We start from the raw sequence: 17,500 nt of genomic DNA on the forward strand, positions 1-17,500 counted from the left end.
TCTGCCTGGCACAGATTAGATCAACATCCATGAATATTCAGCAGCTGGCCAATCCTGCCAGAATAACCCATATTTTGACCAAACCAAATGATAGTTTTTAGTTGTAGCTGCCCCTTTGTACAACAGATTACTTTATGTCCCTTTAAAAATGCTGGTGGTAAATCCACATATTGGTCTTCTTTTTTTCCCCCCATATGATACAGATGCACAGGTTAGGATTTTTCTTACCAATACTGGTTCATATTGTTCTGAAAGTATTGCTTTACCATTTCTGGTTTAAACATATACTGTTTTTTTCCCCCCTAAGGCCTGTAGCACATGCATCACCAAAAAGCTGCTGCTGTAATGGAAGCAGTAGGTTTGAATCCAACAATCAAATGGCAGATTTGGGCAAAAACCCATTAATGCATCAAAGCTGATGTTACTTTATTCTTTATCTTACTTTATGTGTTCAAAGATTGAAAATTGAGGCCATTCTTTGTTGTTCCACAATGAATATTTATACATCATTTCACATAGTGGTCACTGTCCAGAGCAAATTCAGAGTACATTTCTGATTTCTAGCAGAGTAGCGGTATTGGAGCACTAAAACAACCAGGAATCAGAATTGGCTGAAGTTCTCTTAACTGGCTCGGACCGGTGATCAGGAGAGGAAATAGCTAATTGACCGAATAAGGTATATTAAAGTTTATTGATATATGTTTTTTTAATAAGTGAAAAAACAGTGACTCTGTGTCGTTCTATGCAAGACACAGAGTAACAAAACAGAAGGTATTTTGTATTATTAAGTAAACCATACAAACTAAAACACATCACCAAAGCTAGAATGCTGGCAACAATTGAAGTAAAGCTTTGACTGGATGCTAACCAGATGGAATCCAAAGCATGAATTGCTGCAATTTCTGCAGCAATTTCTTTTGCAATGGAAAATGCAGATCAGTACATTTCTAGCCATTCATCAAAACTAAAAAAGTTTATAACTTTTTTTTTTCTATAGACCCAATAGCACAAAATTGACATAGTATTTTAGTATATATATATATATATATTTAGTATATAAAATATTTTAGTATTTTTGACATAGTAATTGACATAATTGACATAGCATATACTTTCATGTTGGTCATGCATTGAGCAGCAGTAGCACACAAACCATATATCAAAGCCTCAGTCCTTTAGAAATGCAATCCTAAGTTTAAACTCTGACCCACTGAGCCCTATCCTGCATGTCTTTCCTTTATCTGTTCTAATGCTGTCTACTTATTTTTATAATAATGTCCAGTAGTGCCATAAGACACAACAAAAAGCTGCTTCTGTCAAATAACCTGGAGCTTTTTTATATTACTCATATGCTGTCCCATATTTATATTATGTATTATATTTTTTTTAAATAAACAATTGCACTCAGAAGGTCCTATGGAAACAAGGAGTGTTAAGAACCTACAAAGTTGTGTAGAGAGACCAAAGGCCTTATTTTAAACCCTGTACCTACTTGCTGCAAGACTACAGTGCTACCAACATGCCAATCCGATGTGTGCATGTCTACCTAAAGTATAGGTAAATCTATACTCTAGTAATAACTACCTACCGCAATCTAAAAATCTGTGTTCCATTCCAAGAACATGATGCAACAAATGCCAGTGAAATCCAAGTTATTTAGAAACGTTGCTTCATGTCAAAACCTTTTACACTAGCTCATTGTAATCCGTGAGTGTTTCTTTCACCCAAGTAATGTCTTTACTGTTTTGAACACTGCTTCCCCCCTCTTTCCCAAACACGCCTTTCGCCACAAAGGCAGGAACTGTGTGGATCTAAACTAAAGCCAGCAGGAAAAATGTGTTTGGTTCAGAGTTAAGTCTGAGGAGGTAAAGGGCATACCTTGAAACAAGCCGCACAAAGACAAAACCAAGGAACAAACCTTCCCTTTGTCTGAGATCCAGAATGGAGTTAGATAAGTACAGCTGAATATGGTGATAATCTTTATTTAAGGGTATGTTTGGGTGTTTTGGCTTGTAGGTCTCATAGCTGAGTGGAGAAAACAATTGGAACAGTTCAATGTATATTATCGTTATACTTTTTATGCAGATTAATAGAATCACGTAGAACGGCTCAGATGCATAATAATTATCTTATTTAATGTCCAGTTAATGAAATATTCAGATTATTAACTTATTGGAATTGAACTGTTTCCCAGGATATTTTGGTTACCATACTAACCCATCATCTGTCCTTTTCTCTTTAGGATGGTTCTCTGGGAAACATAGATGACCTTGCACAGGAGTACTCTGAGTACTACAATACCTGCTTCAGTGACGTCAGCGACCGCATGGAAGAGCTAAGAAAACGCCAAGTCTCCCAGGAGCTCGATATGGTAAATGCACACTTTAAAATGCAACCAAGAAATACTTCCCCTTGAGCAAATGTATTTAAAAACTACCTTGCAGCTCATGTGCTTCATTTCTGGGCAATTTTGAAAGAGGGAACTACAACTGCCCAGGGTACTTGTTACATTTCTATCCAAAAACCTGACATGGAAAAGTTGTTGCTGAAAGAGCATGTGCTGATGTTTTAGGAAGTCTGCAAAGACTTTGTATAGAATTGAATGTGGTTCTGTAATGGAGGCCTCACTGAAAAGGCGACAGGTTCCTTTTCACAAGGATATAGGGTAGTGGGGCAACCCTTTTGGTTGCCAAGCTGCGAGCGCATGAATGGTGGAATGCTGCTGGTATTGCTGCTTAGAACCAAGCTTTGTGCAGCCTAAACACACTGTGGGTCTCAAAGATTATAAGACAATATAGGAATTCTTGTGACTTAACTGTATCGTATTTGGCAAATATTTCAAATATTACAAAAAGCTTTCTGCCTTGTAATGTTTTACATGCATGATTAATTTGTTTTAATGATAAGGTGATACACATAGGCAAGCAAACATACAGTTGACATAAATACATTTGGAAATATATGATGTGAAATAAAAAAAATGTAAGTAGTATAGAAATATTATTGGACTAGATTAGGAACCATGGCAAACAGTAAAAATAATCAACAGAAAATCAGCTCAAAAACATACGTATACACATCTGCTGAGAAGTTAACTTAATTCTCCAAAGAGAAAAGTGCCAGTCAGAGACCTAGGCCTTTTTAATGAGGCTACTAGCAGATGAAAAGAAGCTGTTTTTTTATGGTGGGAGGATTTGATTCCGATAGAACAACGCCCTCTGCTAGAATGGAGAGTCTACAACACTTTGTGTCTAGATAAGGAGGGAACAGCTGCAATCTTACTGGGCCAACTTTGCCTTCTGAAAGTGTACTGCAGAGCAAATTATATGCTGCAACCTGCACTTTTCATTGGTGGTAGCAGAAGCATACCAGATGGTGATGGAAGAGGAGAAGATGGACTCAGTGATGTAGTAGAAATGGACCATCACTAACTATAATTGAACTTCTTAAGTTGCTAGAGAGAGTCCATCCCAGCTGTCCCTTTTTTTGTGATGGAGGTGATGTTTACCTCTTATTTGAGGTCCCAAGGGTCGATGGTGCCCAGCAAGCCTGGAGAGTCCAAGGTGATGACTAGAGTAATAATGGGTGAGGAGTATGGGAGTGTGTTCTTTCTAAAGCAGAGGACCTGGCCCACTGTTGTCTGAAGGTGCAGTGAACAGTGGCAATTTCTCATTGAATTTGAGTATGAGTTTGTTACACATTAATCAGCTGTTAATTCGGCTCTAAGATCCGATTTCAGCTCTACTCTGGGGCAGCAGGACGCTGCCTGTCAGTCTGTATGAGAACTCCCTTTTGAGGTTTGAGCCTCGGCTTATTGAAGTAAGCAGAGAGAAAGTAGAGACCTGACTGGATAACACGCCAAAGTACGTCACTTCTAGGGTCTCTGGAGAAGGGGTGGGTCGTAAAGCTGGCTACTTGATGCTGATTGACAAAAATACATAAGGATTATTGACTGACAGTGGACAGACATGGAAGAGTTTTTCCTCATGAGTCTAGAACGGGGGTCGGCAACCCGTGGCTCCAGAGCCGCATGTGGCTCTTTTGCGTCCCCCTTGCGGTTTCCTGGAGCTTTTCAAAAATTTATGAAAATCTATTTTTTTTTTTTTTTTATATGGTGTGCAGGAGGTCAAAGGAAAATTATGTTTTCCAAAGCTGTAAGCATTTGTATAATAAATAAATTTAAACATTATTTGCGTCATAGCCACACAGTTTAGTGGTCATAACTTGCAACCAGCAGGGCACGGTGCCAGGCAAACAAAGCTGCAGGTGTGTCTCCCATGATCCCAAAGGGAAAAAAGGAAAATAGCTGATAAGAAAAGAAGATTCAAATATACCGAATAATTTGCTTTCATTATCAATGCAGAAGGATTGCCTGCATTTTTGCTTTGTAATAAGAGGTTGTAAAAAAAAAAAAAAATACATTTAGAAAAGCATTTCCAGGGAAGGCTGCTAAATATGCAGCCGACCACCAAGCTGGAAGGGAGAGAAAAGGTGCGATTGCAGAACTTATGGATAAATTAGAGGAGCGCAAAGAAAGATTTAAGAAGTGGATTGCATCTCCAAACTCCACTACTGCTGCTAGTTTTGTTGCAAGGATGGAAAACCGTCCACAGATCAAACAGGTAGCGCTCTGATGCAGTGATGGGAACTTTCTTCCATTTTTTCCCCAAATCCTAACAATAGAACTCACATCAAGGAACGCCAGTGACGGAGGATGTGGGATTTCAGGGTTAGATAGCTCTGCTCTGATGGATGTCAGTTCCTGCTTGGTTCCTCATGACTCAATCAGCTCCTCCCAACTGAAACACGTCCACCATAGAAAGATTTCTTTACCGTATTTTGTTTCTATAATTTAATCAATGCAACAAAAACCTAAACCGCGTGGTGAAAGGCGGTGAAGCAGTGCGTGATGAATTCCACACGGTGAGAGCGTTCACTGCTCCTTCCTCACCCCATGCTGCTGTGACATTTGCTCCAGGATAAACATTTAATCATGAATGCTTATTATATATTTAAGCCCACATAGTCCTTTTCTATAGTGGGATAATAAACGGGATAATGGCCCCGTGTTGCCATATGAGGCATATATAAGACTTTTACATTTTTGCGGCTCCAGACAGATTTATTTTGTGTTGTTTTTTTGTCCAATATGGCTCTTTATGCAGTTTGGGTTGCCGACCCCTCGTCTAGAAGGAAAAGTGAACATCTTGTGTTGAACTCTTACCATGGTTTCTGGAGTTTATTATTTCAGAGAACTTCACAGCAGCTATTTTTACTTGTTGTGGTAATATGTTTTATGTGTCTCAACATTTGTTAATGCAATACGTGACGTTTGGATTTAGTTAACACCACTGAGCCTCCCCCTGCTTCAGAGAGCATCAGCATCCACTGTTATAGAAGTGAAAGGACAGGGAGAGGAAACAGCCTTGAGGGGGATCAGGGATGATCGACAGTCTTATTAATTATTTTAAGAAATTTATGTTAGGCCACAAATGACCAGTCTAGACCCTGCTATCAAGTATTTCTACCAGACTTCAACTTACTGTATAAACAGTTATTGAAAAAATGATTAAACTACCCTTGTTAAATGTGATTTCTTGTTTTTTTTTTTTGTTTTTTTTTTTTGTTGTTGTTTTTTTACAGTGTCCTGTCTGGCTATGTGGCAATAAGAATAATTGTCTTGATGCCAAAAGGAGCCCAACAGATTTTACTTTCACAAGTGTAGCGGTATGGCAATTGCCATACTGCTCCACTTGTTTCATGCATATAAATTGCTTTATTATAATTATGCAGGGAGTTTTACAGTTTATATGGACACTGCAATGTAAGTAGAGCAGAAAAACAGAAGAAGAAAAAAGAAATTTCTTGATTTCTTGTTTTAAAGGTGCATCACCTGAAGAATACAATACAAAAACAAAAACTGTTTTCCCAGGGCTACAGATATTGCATGGTTTTAGTGGAGAAGGGAAATAATTAAACGAGTACGTCCAAATCTCCTTTTTTTTAACCAACAACCAATTTTTAGCAGTGCTGCACACCAAAAAAGAGGAAACATGAGGTATCTGAACCTCATATCAAAGATTAAAGAAGCTGAATTACCCTGGTCAGAGTGTTTCATTATCCAAATTTAAAAATATTTTTTTATCAACATGGCCTAAAAGTTAACTCAAAAAGAACAAACCATGTTTTAAAAGTCATAAGAACATTCCAGATAACAGATCTACCATATAATATTGATATGTGCCCAGTGGTCTTTAGAAACTTAAGTTTTTTTTTACAAAATGACCTTGTTACATTTAAAGGAGTATTATTCTGACATTCAGAAGTGAGAAAGAACATTGGTAAATCTAGGTCGAGTCATATTTATTATCAGATGTATGAAACAAGTTCATGAGCCTTTACGTCTAGTAGAAATGTGAATTAATTGTTGTCTTTGGGTCTTTTTTTTTAAACTTTCTAAGGCAAATATAACCAAATATATGTGGGACTGTATGAACATATTTGACTCTGAATCCTTGACTCAGTATGGATTAAAAAGAGTAAATACATTTATATTTCTATTATTTTTTATTTTAAAAACATTCAGAATTTATTGTATAATATTAGAAAAAGGGTTGTTTTTTTTAGTTATTAGGGCTGAAACAATCAGATTCTTTGTGGTTAATCGATTATTGAAATAATCGTTAACTAATTGTGTAATATATGAATCATTAACAGGAGTATAGAGACAGTAAGACATGCCTTTAGCTAACAGAACAGCACACTGAGAGCAGTAATTATATCAAAAGTTAAGAAAAAAAAAGAAAAACATTTTCCATTTAAGATTGAAAAAAAAAACGTTTCCGTCTCTCAGTCTTTTCGTAACAGCCTTCTTTTGCTATCCGATTATTAATCGGATCAATTGAAAAAATAATCAACAGATTATTCGATTTGCAAAATAATCGTTAGTTGCAGCCCTAATAGGTATTAACGTCTCCGAATTAAAGTATTCATGCTCATTTTAAATTTATAACTGGAGTTGCTTTTCCCACCAAATAAGTAAGCTGCAAAGTATCACCTCCGGGCATGTTTTGCTCGTGGAAGGGGTCATCTTGAGTGCAGAGAACTGAGAAGGAAAAGGGGAAATAATCAGGGGGGATTTTTCAGCTTAAGAGAAGAAAAAAAGCTGACTGGGACCTGAGCCTGAATCCCAGTGCAGAAGGGGGTTGAGAATTTGAACAGAGGAGGAAGAAGGGAGGATGATGAGGAGAATGATGAGTAGGAGGTGGAGAGGAGAGCCTGCAGCTGTTTTGCCACTCTATAAAGTTTTGGCAACTGAATACAGGGGAAAGGAGAAAAATGCATGACGAAAGAAATATAGATCAGGCAACACCTTACTGGGAGCTCTCAATGTGCAGGATTGGCCCAGACCTAACAGACTGAACTTGGCTTAGTGTTGCAGTTCAGTGTTATACTAAAATAAGTGTGGAAAATGTTCAAGCCTGGAACCTGTATTGTCCACCTTTACTTTAACAGAACAGCAAATAAACAAATGTTTTGCATTATTTTAGAAGAAAGTGGGACAATAACTTTAAGAGAGAAACAATATATGGGACTTGTTGACCAGAGGAAAACATCGGTGGAGTTAACAATCACATAGATAGAGAAGGATTTGTTTCATGTCAAGTTAGCTGATATTAAAATCTTAACATTGCTGATTTCCTTCAAAAAGATGCTAATGATGTTTATAGTGAGTCCTATTGGTAAGGAGTTTCTGCTTTACTAATTTGTTTCTACATCAGATTGACAGATTTTTTTTTTATTTGGCTGTTCACATTTTTGTACGATTTTGGATACTCACTTTTTCATGTTTTGTTCAATTCTTTTATATATTTCAGCAAATAAGATGATGAAAGTTGTCATGAACTCATGCAGATGAGCCGAAGAGAACTTGATGAGAATGCAAAAAGTAATTTCCACCAGAAACCCCCTTTGTGCTCAGTTTAGCTGTGGTGTCACCAAGTAGCAAGAAGCCTTCTCTTTTTCAAGTTTCTGTTCTTTAAACTAACCTTTACTCTCGGTTTGGTAAAAGTACTGTTTTCAGTAGGACATTTTTTGTTTCTTTTTGGACACACGAAAAGAAAAAAAAAACTGCTTTTAATGTTTTTATCCCATCCTGGCTGGCACTACAACTAATAGTGTTTGACTTTTTTGTTTTCAGTAAAGCATGGAGGTCTCTGTGTATTAAGGCTGATGATGGAGGCTCTTTATGAGATGATTATCACATAGCTACTTCCTTTCTGCTCAGCACTGTGTTGTTTCCATATAGCTCTGTTGGTTTTGTACTGGTTGGACACAAAAGATTAAGAAAACATCCTCTGTGGATGGAACAGCACTACTGCTTACAGGTTCCCACCAAATTTGGGTAGCTTTATCTGGCATTTAACTTTCATTATGCTAAAGAATTTTATCATGAAATGGCAGGATATGCTGAAAGAAAGCAGCATGTTTCAAGATTTAAATGAGTTAAAAAATATAGTTAGTGTTTTATCTGCAAATGAAAACGTGGATTGTTTTCTGTGTACAAACAAGCATTCCCACATTTTCTCCTGTTAGAGTACTCTTCAGATTATCTTGGTGTTATGTATGTCTGAGAACTTACAGCGCCCAGAGCACATATCCCTAAGACGACAGATCATGATGGTAGCAGTTGTGGTGGTTAATGTTAGGAGTTGCTTTTTGTATCTCTGCTTCTGTCTCCTTGAACCCCAGTCGGCCTCGGCAGATGGCCGCTCACACTGAGCCTGGTTCAGCTGGAGGTTTCGTCCTGTTAAAAGGGCGTTTTTCCTCTCCACTGTCGCTACAAGCATGCTTACTGTGAGGGATTGCATCTGAGACAATGAGTCGATGCAATCAACTGGTTTTCCTTAGATATAAAATTTTGAATCAATTTGACTGTATGATCTGGTGAACTGTAAAGTGCCTTGAGATGCTATAGAAATTAAATTAATTTAATTGAATTCCTGCCAAGGTTTCAAAGTTGCACTTCTTCAGTGCCATTCTGAACTTGAGCTATTTTATAAAGGAATTAGCATAAATTCTGTTTCTGGACTTGCAAAACTTGTAGAAACTTACCTCAACTGCGAGTAGTTATTCTACAAGTTATTGAAGACAAATCTGCAGATTTTAACTGTAAATTTATTTTAAAAAACAATTTAAGACATATATTCTGATACACAATCATATGTGGTGTGGATCATTTATATTGCATGAAATTCTAGGGAATGAACTGCGTTGATAGAAGTATTGACTAACCCATCCAAATCCTTACATTTGGGTGTCCCAAACACTTCCAAGGGCAACAATATATATATGTAAAAGTGAAACTGGTTGGGCCTGTATTGTTACTCAGCATCAAAAAGAGGTCAGTAGTCAAAGTGGGGTCAGTGGATGTTAAGAAGCACTGTGCTCAGAGATCATCAACTTTCTGCAGTTAATAGATGAACCTCCAAACAATTAAGATTTCAGGTTTACTCACAAACAGTGCATAGACAGCTTTGTTGTATAGGTTTCAATAAGAAGCAATCAAAGCAATGTAGAGTAGAAGATATTTGTTTTACTAAAGTGCCCATCTGTGTTTAAATTTAAGCAGAAGTAGTAGGCACAGATACACGTCTATTTCAAAAAGTGAAAGTTGTCAGTATAATTGTGTTTTTATATCATTAAGTAAATGTAGAGTAGAGCAAGTTGTTTAGACAGCTATCCAGTTTTTATTTTTATCTATTCAGGTTAATTTAGTTATTTGTTGTCCCACAGGGGGACGATGCTACTGCTGTTGTTGTACAGCAGCAGTTAGAGATAATGAAGGATTAATCCACAAATGTCAACATAAAAAAATTATATATATAAAAAATGCTTGTCCATGCTTAGGTAACATTGATCAAGATAAAGCTTGGGATAAATAATATTTCTACGAGGACACTTTATGGATGATACTGTAACTGGTACCTTCAATCTGAGGGAAGGAGAACAAAGTCTTTGAAAAGACGATGGTCTTATTTGGTTATGATGGTTTTGGTCTTTTCTCAATCTGCTGTTCCAGAAGCCGGATTAGTTCTAGAAGTCGTCTCTGTAAACAGCTGCCATGTTGAATATGATAAAAACATATCAAAAGATGAGATATACACTACCCCAGTGGAGGGATCCCTCAAGTTCTTTTACACTTGAGTTTTTTTTTTTTGTTTTTCTGTGTATATGTGTACATGTTTGTGAGGAGGTGTAACTGAGTAGAACCAGGAGATGGAAACATCACCACCACCTAACCGCAAGTGATGGAATGGATAAAGAACTTCAATCATAAATCAAGATAGTTGTTTTATTAGCTTGCAGTGAATCAGCCCAACTTCTAAAACGCTGGCACTCGCAATGTAATTAAATATTGCAACAGCTTCTGCAAGCGCAATTTACAGTTTGTGGGTAGAGGAGATTAATTTGTTTGATGCCTTTGCCAAAATTGTACAGTTGTTATCTTCATTATGGCCATTTTTTTTAATAATTCACACAACTTGAGGCTGATTGAACAGCTCTCCTGGAGAATGTTCTTTGTTTTCTAGAGTAGAATTTCAATTACAGGGTGTCAGGATTCAAGCCCTGATTTGTTTATTTGGTTTGATCAATGGCAGAGAAGGCTGTGGTTAATCTGCTAATGCCCTGATGGTCTCCTCTTGTACAACAGGGTCATTTCAGCTGTGCTTAAAAACTAGAGCGTATGAGAAGGCTGTTCTTCAGCTTATTTGTTGTCTCTACCTGTTTTTTGTCCTGAAACAAAAAGAGCCGGCATGCCCAGACAGCTAGCTTTGTGGCTGGAGATTGATTCCAAAAGATGTTGGCAGCCCTCCCTTGTTGGCATAACCCAAGTGGAAAGCATGTGGAGTATTTGTAATTTTGTTACATGATTTATTTGTCAGTGTTGGACTCCTGACTGTCATTGGAATTTGTAATAACTGTGGTATTAGTCTTGAATTGCCAAAACAAAGATGATCCTCAAGGCTTAGGAATCTGCTCCCTTGAAAGGAAGACTTTGTTGTTTGGGGGTCCTCTTGGTGTACTTTTTCACTTTCAAACATGCCGCTGATGTAAACTGGAATTGCAGGCTGTCTGCTGAGGTACGAACATGCATATCCTGTTTTTGAAGGCAAGACTTGAACAACAATGCATTTTTTGTGCAATTAGTGTGTTTAAACTTTGTGTGTATGATCTCCTCAAATAAACTGGTTGTGCAGGCTCACTTCGTGCTGTACTGGTTCCACGGCCAACGGCTCAGCTCCTGCTTCTCTTTCAGTGCCTGTCTTTCAACATTCACATTTCATACCTAGAAACTTCTCACTCGCCCACCCAGATTTAGACAGTCATGCCAGCTGGCGAGCCTACACTAAAAAACCTCTCTCTCCCTTTGTAGCATATCCACCTACTTGTGCTGGCTCAAGTTCTTGCAATAAACTGGATAAACCGGAATAAACAGTTTTGTGCCTAGTTGCATCTCTCTATTTACTGTATATGCTCCTGTTGAGACTCAAAATATCAAAATGCAGGTAACATCACAGCCACTTTTCATGAGTGTCTTTTTGGAAATGCATTAGGGTATACCAAGTCTCCTGCCTTCTGACATCGTGATCCTAATTAGTCAAAGCTCTCCCTTTTGCTTCATTTTATTCCAACTCAGCCCCGTCATGCTTTAGCAGTTAAAGATATAATGCATTTGCCTCAGACATGCATGCCCATACACACAGACATCTGGGCAAATAACTTCTGAAGCCATCTGGTGGAAAAAAATATGCATGTTTAACACACAGTGCCAGGTTCGGGTAAGTAGGACAGCATCACAAGATGATGCTCGCTAGTTCAAACGAAGGGAAGCAGGCGTCCTCAGGGAGTGGGTTTGATGAGATCATAGCTTTGCTTTGATAATATATTGATCCGAAGTTCTGTTCCTGAAACTATGCTTCCTTTGTAAAAAAATAAATACAATGCTTTGGAAAAATATTTGTGAGGCGATACACAAAAAAACACAAGGTTATACATGATTGTGTTTTTCTTTTCTACCTGAGGCGTGGATCTTTGCACCTCCTCCAAAGTTGAAATGAGCCTGTTTGCCACTTCAATTATTAAAGTGTCCAGGTTAGGTTTGAGGTTGTGCCATCGAATTTGTAAATGTTTGTTTATATTTCTCCACCTCATCATCTTCTTCATGATACTAGTTGTCTCATATTGTTTTCTCTTAGAAATTTATAGAAAAAACTGTGTTATGCTGAGGATCCCTTGAGAAACTGACTGTAGGATTGAATGCAAGAACAAACTGGAGCTTAGTAGGAGAATCAGAGAGCAGCTTTGTGTATTTACAATCACTGTCTGTGAAAGTGGAGGCGAAATGTTTGCATTTCAGTAGGTGAGCTCCGCTTTTTGTGTTTGACGTCAGTTTCTGCGCCCCCCATGTTGTTGGCACAGACATGCATAAGATCCTACAAGCCGGAGAACACATCAAGGAGGATCTGATAGAAAAAAAACAGCCCATCGCTACCTTTGTGAAAGTGTTCCTGAATGTGCATATATGCTTTCTTTAATGCCTCTCCCTCTTTATGTGTCTTTTTTTTTAAGTAAACAACATTTTGCTCAGTCGCTTTTGTTCAAACAGGAACACCAACGCTGTGTTTGTTCAAAGGATGGATGTGGTTTTTCTTTGTCTCCAATAATCTCTTCCTTTTACAGAAAGGCAAACAGTTCCGTCCCAGATTTTCCTGGCAAGTTAGTAGAAAAAGTGTTTTAGACCTTAGGAAGATACCTGCTCTCTAACTTATGGGAATCCTTATATTCCCTGGATGCAAAATCTGCCTAAGTTCTCATGATTTATCTCGCAAACAAATGTCTGTATACATTTGCCCGACCAGAGATATAAACATATGAACAAATGAGTTGGAACTGAAGGAAGTCTGCTATGTTGTCTTGTTATCATTTATGCAGTCTTGCAGCTGCTGATTAGTGTTATCTTAAGTGTAGGGTTGAGACTAATTTGAAGGTTTTTGCCAGCTCAGCTTTTAAGGGCCATTGCTCATTTGACTCCGAACACTTGAAGCACTTAAGGACCTTGTGAAGAGGTTATGTCATCTCTGACTGAGTCACTCATGCTTAAAAGTTGATGGTGTGGAGAGAAGGCACGTTCTCGTGTAAAGCTAAAGGAAGTATAGGACACTAACTAAGAAGTCATTCTTTATTTGATTTCCTGTTACTATTGTCTTTTAACCTAATATATGTGCAGAGAAAGGGTGATTCACAGTTAAAAAAAAAAAAAGGAAGAGGTTACTGATTTCCTTTTCCTGCTCTCTATTTGGAACATTTTGATTCTATTAGTCTTAGTGGCAGCAGGACAGAGTTCAGATAAATAGTTTTTAGAAAGCCAAGCACAAAATGTTCATGTACTGACCAGACCTTCTTTGTTGATCTTAACTCTGTTGCTTAAGCAACGTCTTTCTGCGGTAGCATCCCATTAATTTGCTATGGAATTTGACAAGATTTGTGTCTGCCATGTGGATAAAAGATTAGGAAAACCACAACATCTTCAGCTTTGATTGAAATAGACTTCCTCACATGACTTAAATCCCAAAACCTCACAGTAACGCGTGATGGTTTCAGAATAGCTCATCTTTGTCAGAGTTTAGCATCTCCAGTCATTCTTTACCTTACCTGTATTTTATTAAATGTCAACTAGAAAGAAGAAGCAGGGACTCGTCTGAGGTTGTGGTTTCCCTTTCTGTTAGTACATTGTGAAAGTCAGTCAAGCTAGTGGGATTGGTGCTTCCTCTTAAGTTTCCAGACATAAATAGATCCAAAAACTTTTTTAAAGTTCACCTTCAATGCGAGTTCTAAATTCTGCTCTCCTTGTCTCACAAAAAAAAGTCCCAAACTTTAAAACTAAATTACTCTTTGGGATGTTACTAACTTTTCCTGCTTCTACCTTCTTCTTTTGGATCTTTCCTATTTTATATTTAAGAAGCACCTCCTTAAAAAAAAAAAGAAAAGAAAAAACAATAATTTTCAAGTCTCTTTGTTTTCTCCCATATGGCATATAGATAGACGAGTAGAACTTGTAGTCTGTGTCGCTAGTTTTACTTTGGGGGTTTTCTTATTTACAGGCAAACTAAAAAAGAAAAACCTATTCCAAGATCTGACAGCTGCCTCCCAAATTAGGTGTTGGCATTGGTGGTGTTTGTAAATTGACATATAAAACACTGTTTGGGTTGTTTATTGTGTCTATGAGTGATTGCTATGGAGCCAGCAACACTATGCAGGTGACTGTGTACAATGTTTGCATTTTATATGAATAAATTGATTTGAATAGAGGGTTGTCATCACCTCTGGTTAGTAATTAACTAGCATTAGTAGTAAACTTGTTATTCTCTCTATATATTGTTTCCTCTGTGTGACCTCTGATTAGAAATACTTGAAAATGATGATAAACTTTCATGATCATATGATAATGTATATGCTGGTCTCTTATTGCTTGGACTTCATACTTCATAGTAGACATCTAAAGCTGTTTTTTTTAACAGTAACTCTCATGGTATTCATACATTTTTTTTGATGAATTATTGAATGATCTTTGAAAAATTACAAAACTTTATGCCAATGGTTGCCACAAAGTAGGCAAGGCTTTATCAAGGGGTCCATACACTATTAAAGTAAATTATTCTGTTCTTTTCTAACCTAAAATGCACACTTTTTTTATTTATGCAATTATAGCAACAGTAAATTAGATATGGATATTATATACATCTTTTTTTAGAAACTGCCCAGTTTGTTCTGTTTTCTGGTATTATTCTGTGCTGATCCACTTTAGTCAGCTTCTAACTAGTTCTGCTCTAATTGTCAGCTTCAGACCAAGTCTGTCATTTGTTAATATATACTTGCATTTTCATGGTCCATTTTTCTGCTAGTTCCTTTACAACTTTGCAGAGTAATAATGGTCATTCTTATTTATAATATTGACAGATTTAGTAGTGCATTGGTTGAAAGCTTGCCCATCCCTTTAAAAATGGTTAATGGTGAATTTCTTCGTATTGAAATGAAACACTGGAAGAAATAAGACCTTTGGAAAAGTATCTCAAACACTTTTAATGAGCCAGGTAACCTCTCAGGTTGTGTGGCTCATAACAGGGAGATAACCTCTATCAAAGAAAGCTATGGACCTGAGGTCAGCCCTTTTGTCTCCACTCTGGTGCACACTTTGAAATGCAGCTGGCTACCCTTAAGCCAATTACTGGCCCAATGAGTGTCATTGCAGCTTAAACATCCCAAGCTAAAGACTGTAGCGACACAGAGACAGGTTTTTCCCCCTCTGCAATAGTTAAAAGCAAGCTTTTATAATAAAACACTGTATATTGGTCTGATAAATTGTATTGTAAAATAAAACAGCTGGGAATTGCTTGCGGTTGAATGACTCTAGTGGTATAATAATTGTTCAAAGGAGTCAGCAGGGCCAGTTTTGGTTTTTAATTAAAAGCTAAGACCGCGCTACACAACCTCTGCTGCCGCCAGGTGACATTAACATTTAAACCTTTGCAGGTTTAGCTACCCACAGCAAGTCTTGATTCCAGTATTTATCTAATATTTATGTGTATGCCCGTGCTTGTGTTTGTTTTGAGTGATTTGCAGGTGCTGCATGTCCTGAACATGCCATGAAAAAATGTCACTCATTGAAGTTTGACACATGTTTTTTTCCACTATTTTTCCTAGTTATTTAATTTATATTTTTTTATATTTCTATGCCTAAACTGGTTTATAATAGTTTTTTTTTTTTTTTCAGGATAAACAGGACCCAAGCAGCACCTCTCTCCAGCTTCGCAATGAGATCCAGGTAAGAAAAGATTCTTTGTATGAAGTATCTGCCTCAAAGATTTTTTTTTTTTTATCTGAAGAGAAAAACAGAGAAATTTAAAAAAAATTTTTTTAGTATAATTATTCCAATTATAATTTAAAAAAAAAAAAAAAAAAAAAAAAAACAGTCCTAACCAACATGGCCTTGTGTTTAAAGAAATATTTGCCATCCCAAACATAACTACTCTTACCTACCAGCTACATTTGAATAAATTACTATTTCTCTAATTTTTTGTTTTGTTTTTATTTTTATTCAGAGATTTAAGAAAAACTGAAAAAATCAATTAGAAACATGATATTATTCTGTTTTTATAGAAAAAAAAGTAATGATCTTTTTTATGTTTTTACTCAGGAATCTCTTGGCTTCAGCAGTGAGGTGTCCACCCCTGAAACAGACAGAAGGTATGTTCCATTCTTTTTTTCCTACTCTATCACTCCAACACGTGTCCGCGGTCAGTGTTGAAACCCAGCAATGTGCGCCTGTTGCATGTCCAAACAGCTCAGAACGTGTCTGGATTGTATAAACCCATATATGTTTGCACACACTACAAACCATGAATCACATCAGGACTTTCTGCAGGCCACAGCACAGATGCAGGCAGTCAAAAAGAAAAAGAAAAAGCAAGTCTCCCCAGACAGCATGTGAATGACAGATATCTTGTAAGAGAGCGTTTACAAAAGATATGTGACCGTTTCTTTGGGGAAAAGATGCTCCCTCCACATTAGCTGAATGGAACAATCTATACCAAGGATTTTTTGTGTTTCGTTATAATAAGCAATGACTAACACCGACTTTGGATGCTAGTACAAAACTTTGACAGGCCGGCATGCATAAAATACAAGAAGCTGATAAAGCATGACGACTTTGTTCGGTTCATCCGAAAAAAGCGGATCAAATCTGGATGCCAAAATTCAATCAGACCCAAGTTTTAGTATTTTTCACCTCTGACAGCAGTAAATTTTCCCCGATAAACCAAGGCTTGCTGTCTAAGTAAACATAAGGAATGTTAGAATAAAAATTTCTTAAGTGGGTGACGCTATCTAGCCTTCTGCAGACAGACATTTGAATTCCGATGGAGTTGGTCATTCTAACACCCTCGGCAATGTCCCTGCTATGGTTCAAGGAAACCGAGAGCCTGCTTCCTTCAGGCTAAGCTGCTGTGTTCAGTGTCCATTCTGCCCTCTGTACCTTTCCTTCCTGGCTTTGTGTCCTGCAGAGGAAGAGGGGGGAGAGAGAGGGAGGCTGATGGTTGAAAGATTACAACAGAAAAGAACACGGGACGAAAGAGCAGGATGGAATATGGCATGGGTGGGGCCCTCTTTGAAAGGTTCCTGTATCAAAAAATTACAGCTTGCGTTTTTGCATTATGTTTTTATAACCAAGTAATCTTGGAAGAAAATCCAAATGGCTGAGAAACAATGTCAATAAACCTACATCCCAAAGCAACAATGTAATAGTTTATATCAATGTATATTTATCTAGGAATGGTCTAGTCAAAGTCCAGATCTAAATGCATTTGAAAATTGGTGGCAAGTCCTGAACAAACCCATTCTGACTGACCTCTAGCCTTTACTTGAAGGAATCAATAAACTT

General features: G+C 37.4%; 1 protein-coding gene across 6 annotated transcripts in view; it reads left to right on the plus strand.

The window, feature by feature from the left end:
• sash1a (SAM and SH3 domain containing 1a) overlaps nt 1–17,500 on the plus strand; it is a 220,978-nt gene that overhangs the window by 163,590 nt on the left and 39,888 nt on the right. For all 6 annotated transcript variants that reach the window (XM_038304207.1, XM_038304209.1, XM_038304208.1 and 3 more), the window contains exons 2-4: nt 2,243–2,371; nt 15,836–15,886; nt 16,259–16,308. In XM_038304207.1, coding sequence (XP_038160135.1) covers nt 2,243–2,371; nt 15,836–15,886; nt 16,259–16,308 — 230 coding nt within the window. The remainder of the gene's footprint in view (nt 1–2,242; nt 2,372–15,835; nt 15,887–16,258; nt 16,309–17,500) is intronic.

Source organism: Cyprinodon tularosa, unplaced genomic scaffold (genome assembly GCF_016077235.1).
Source record: "Cyprinodon tularosa strain WSP-4 unplaced genomic scaffold, ASM1607723v1 ctg528, whole genome shotgun sequence".
NCBI lineage: Eukaryota > Metazoa > Chordata > Actinopteri > Cyprinodontiformes > Cyprinodontidae > Cyprinodon > Cyprinodon tularosa.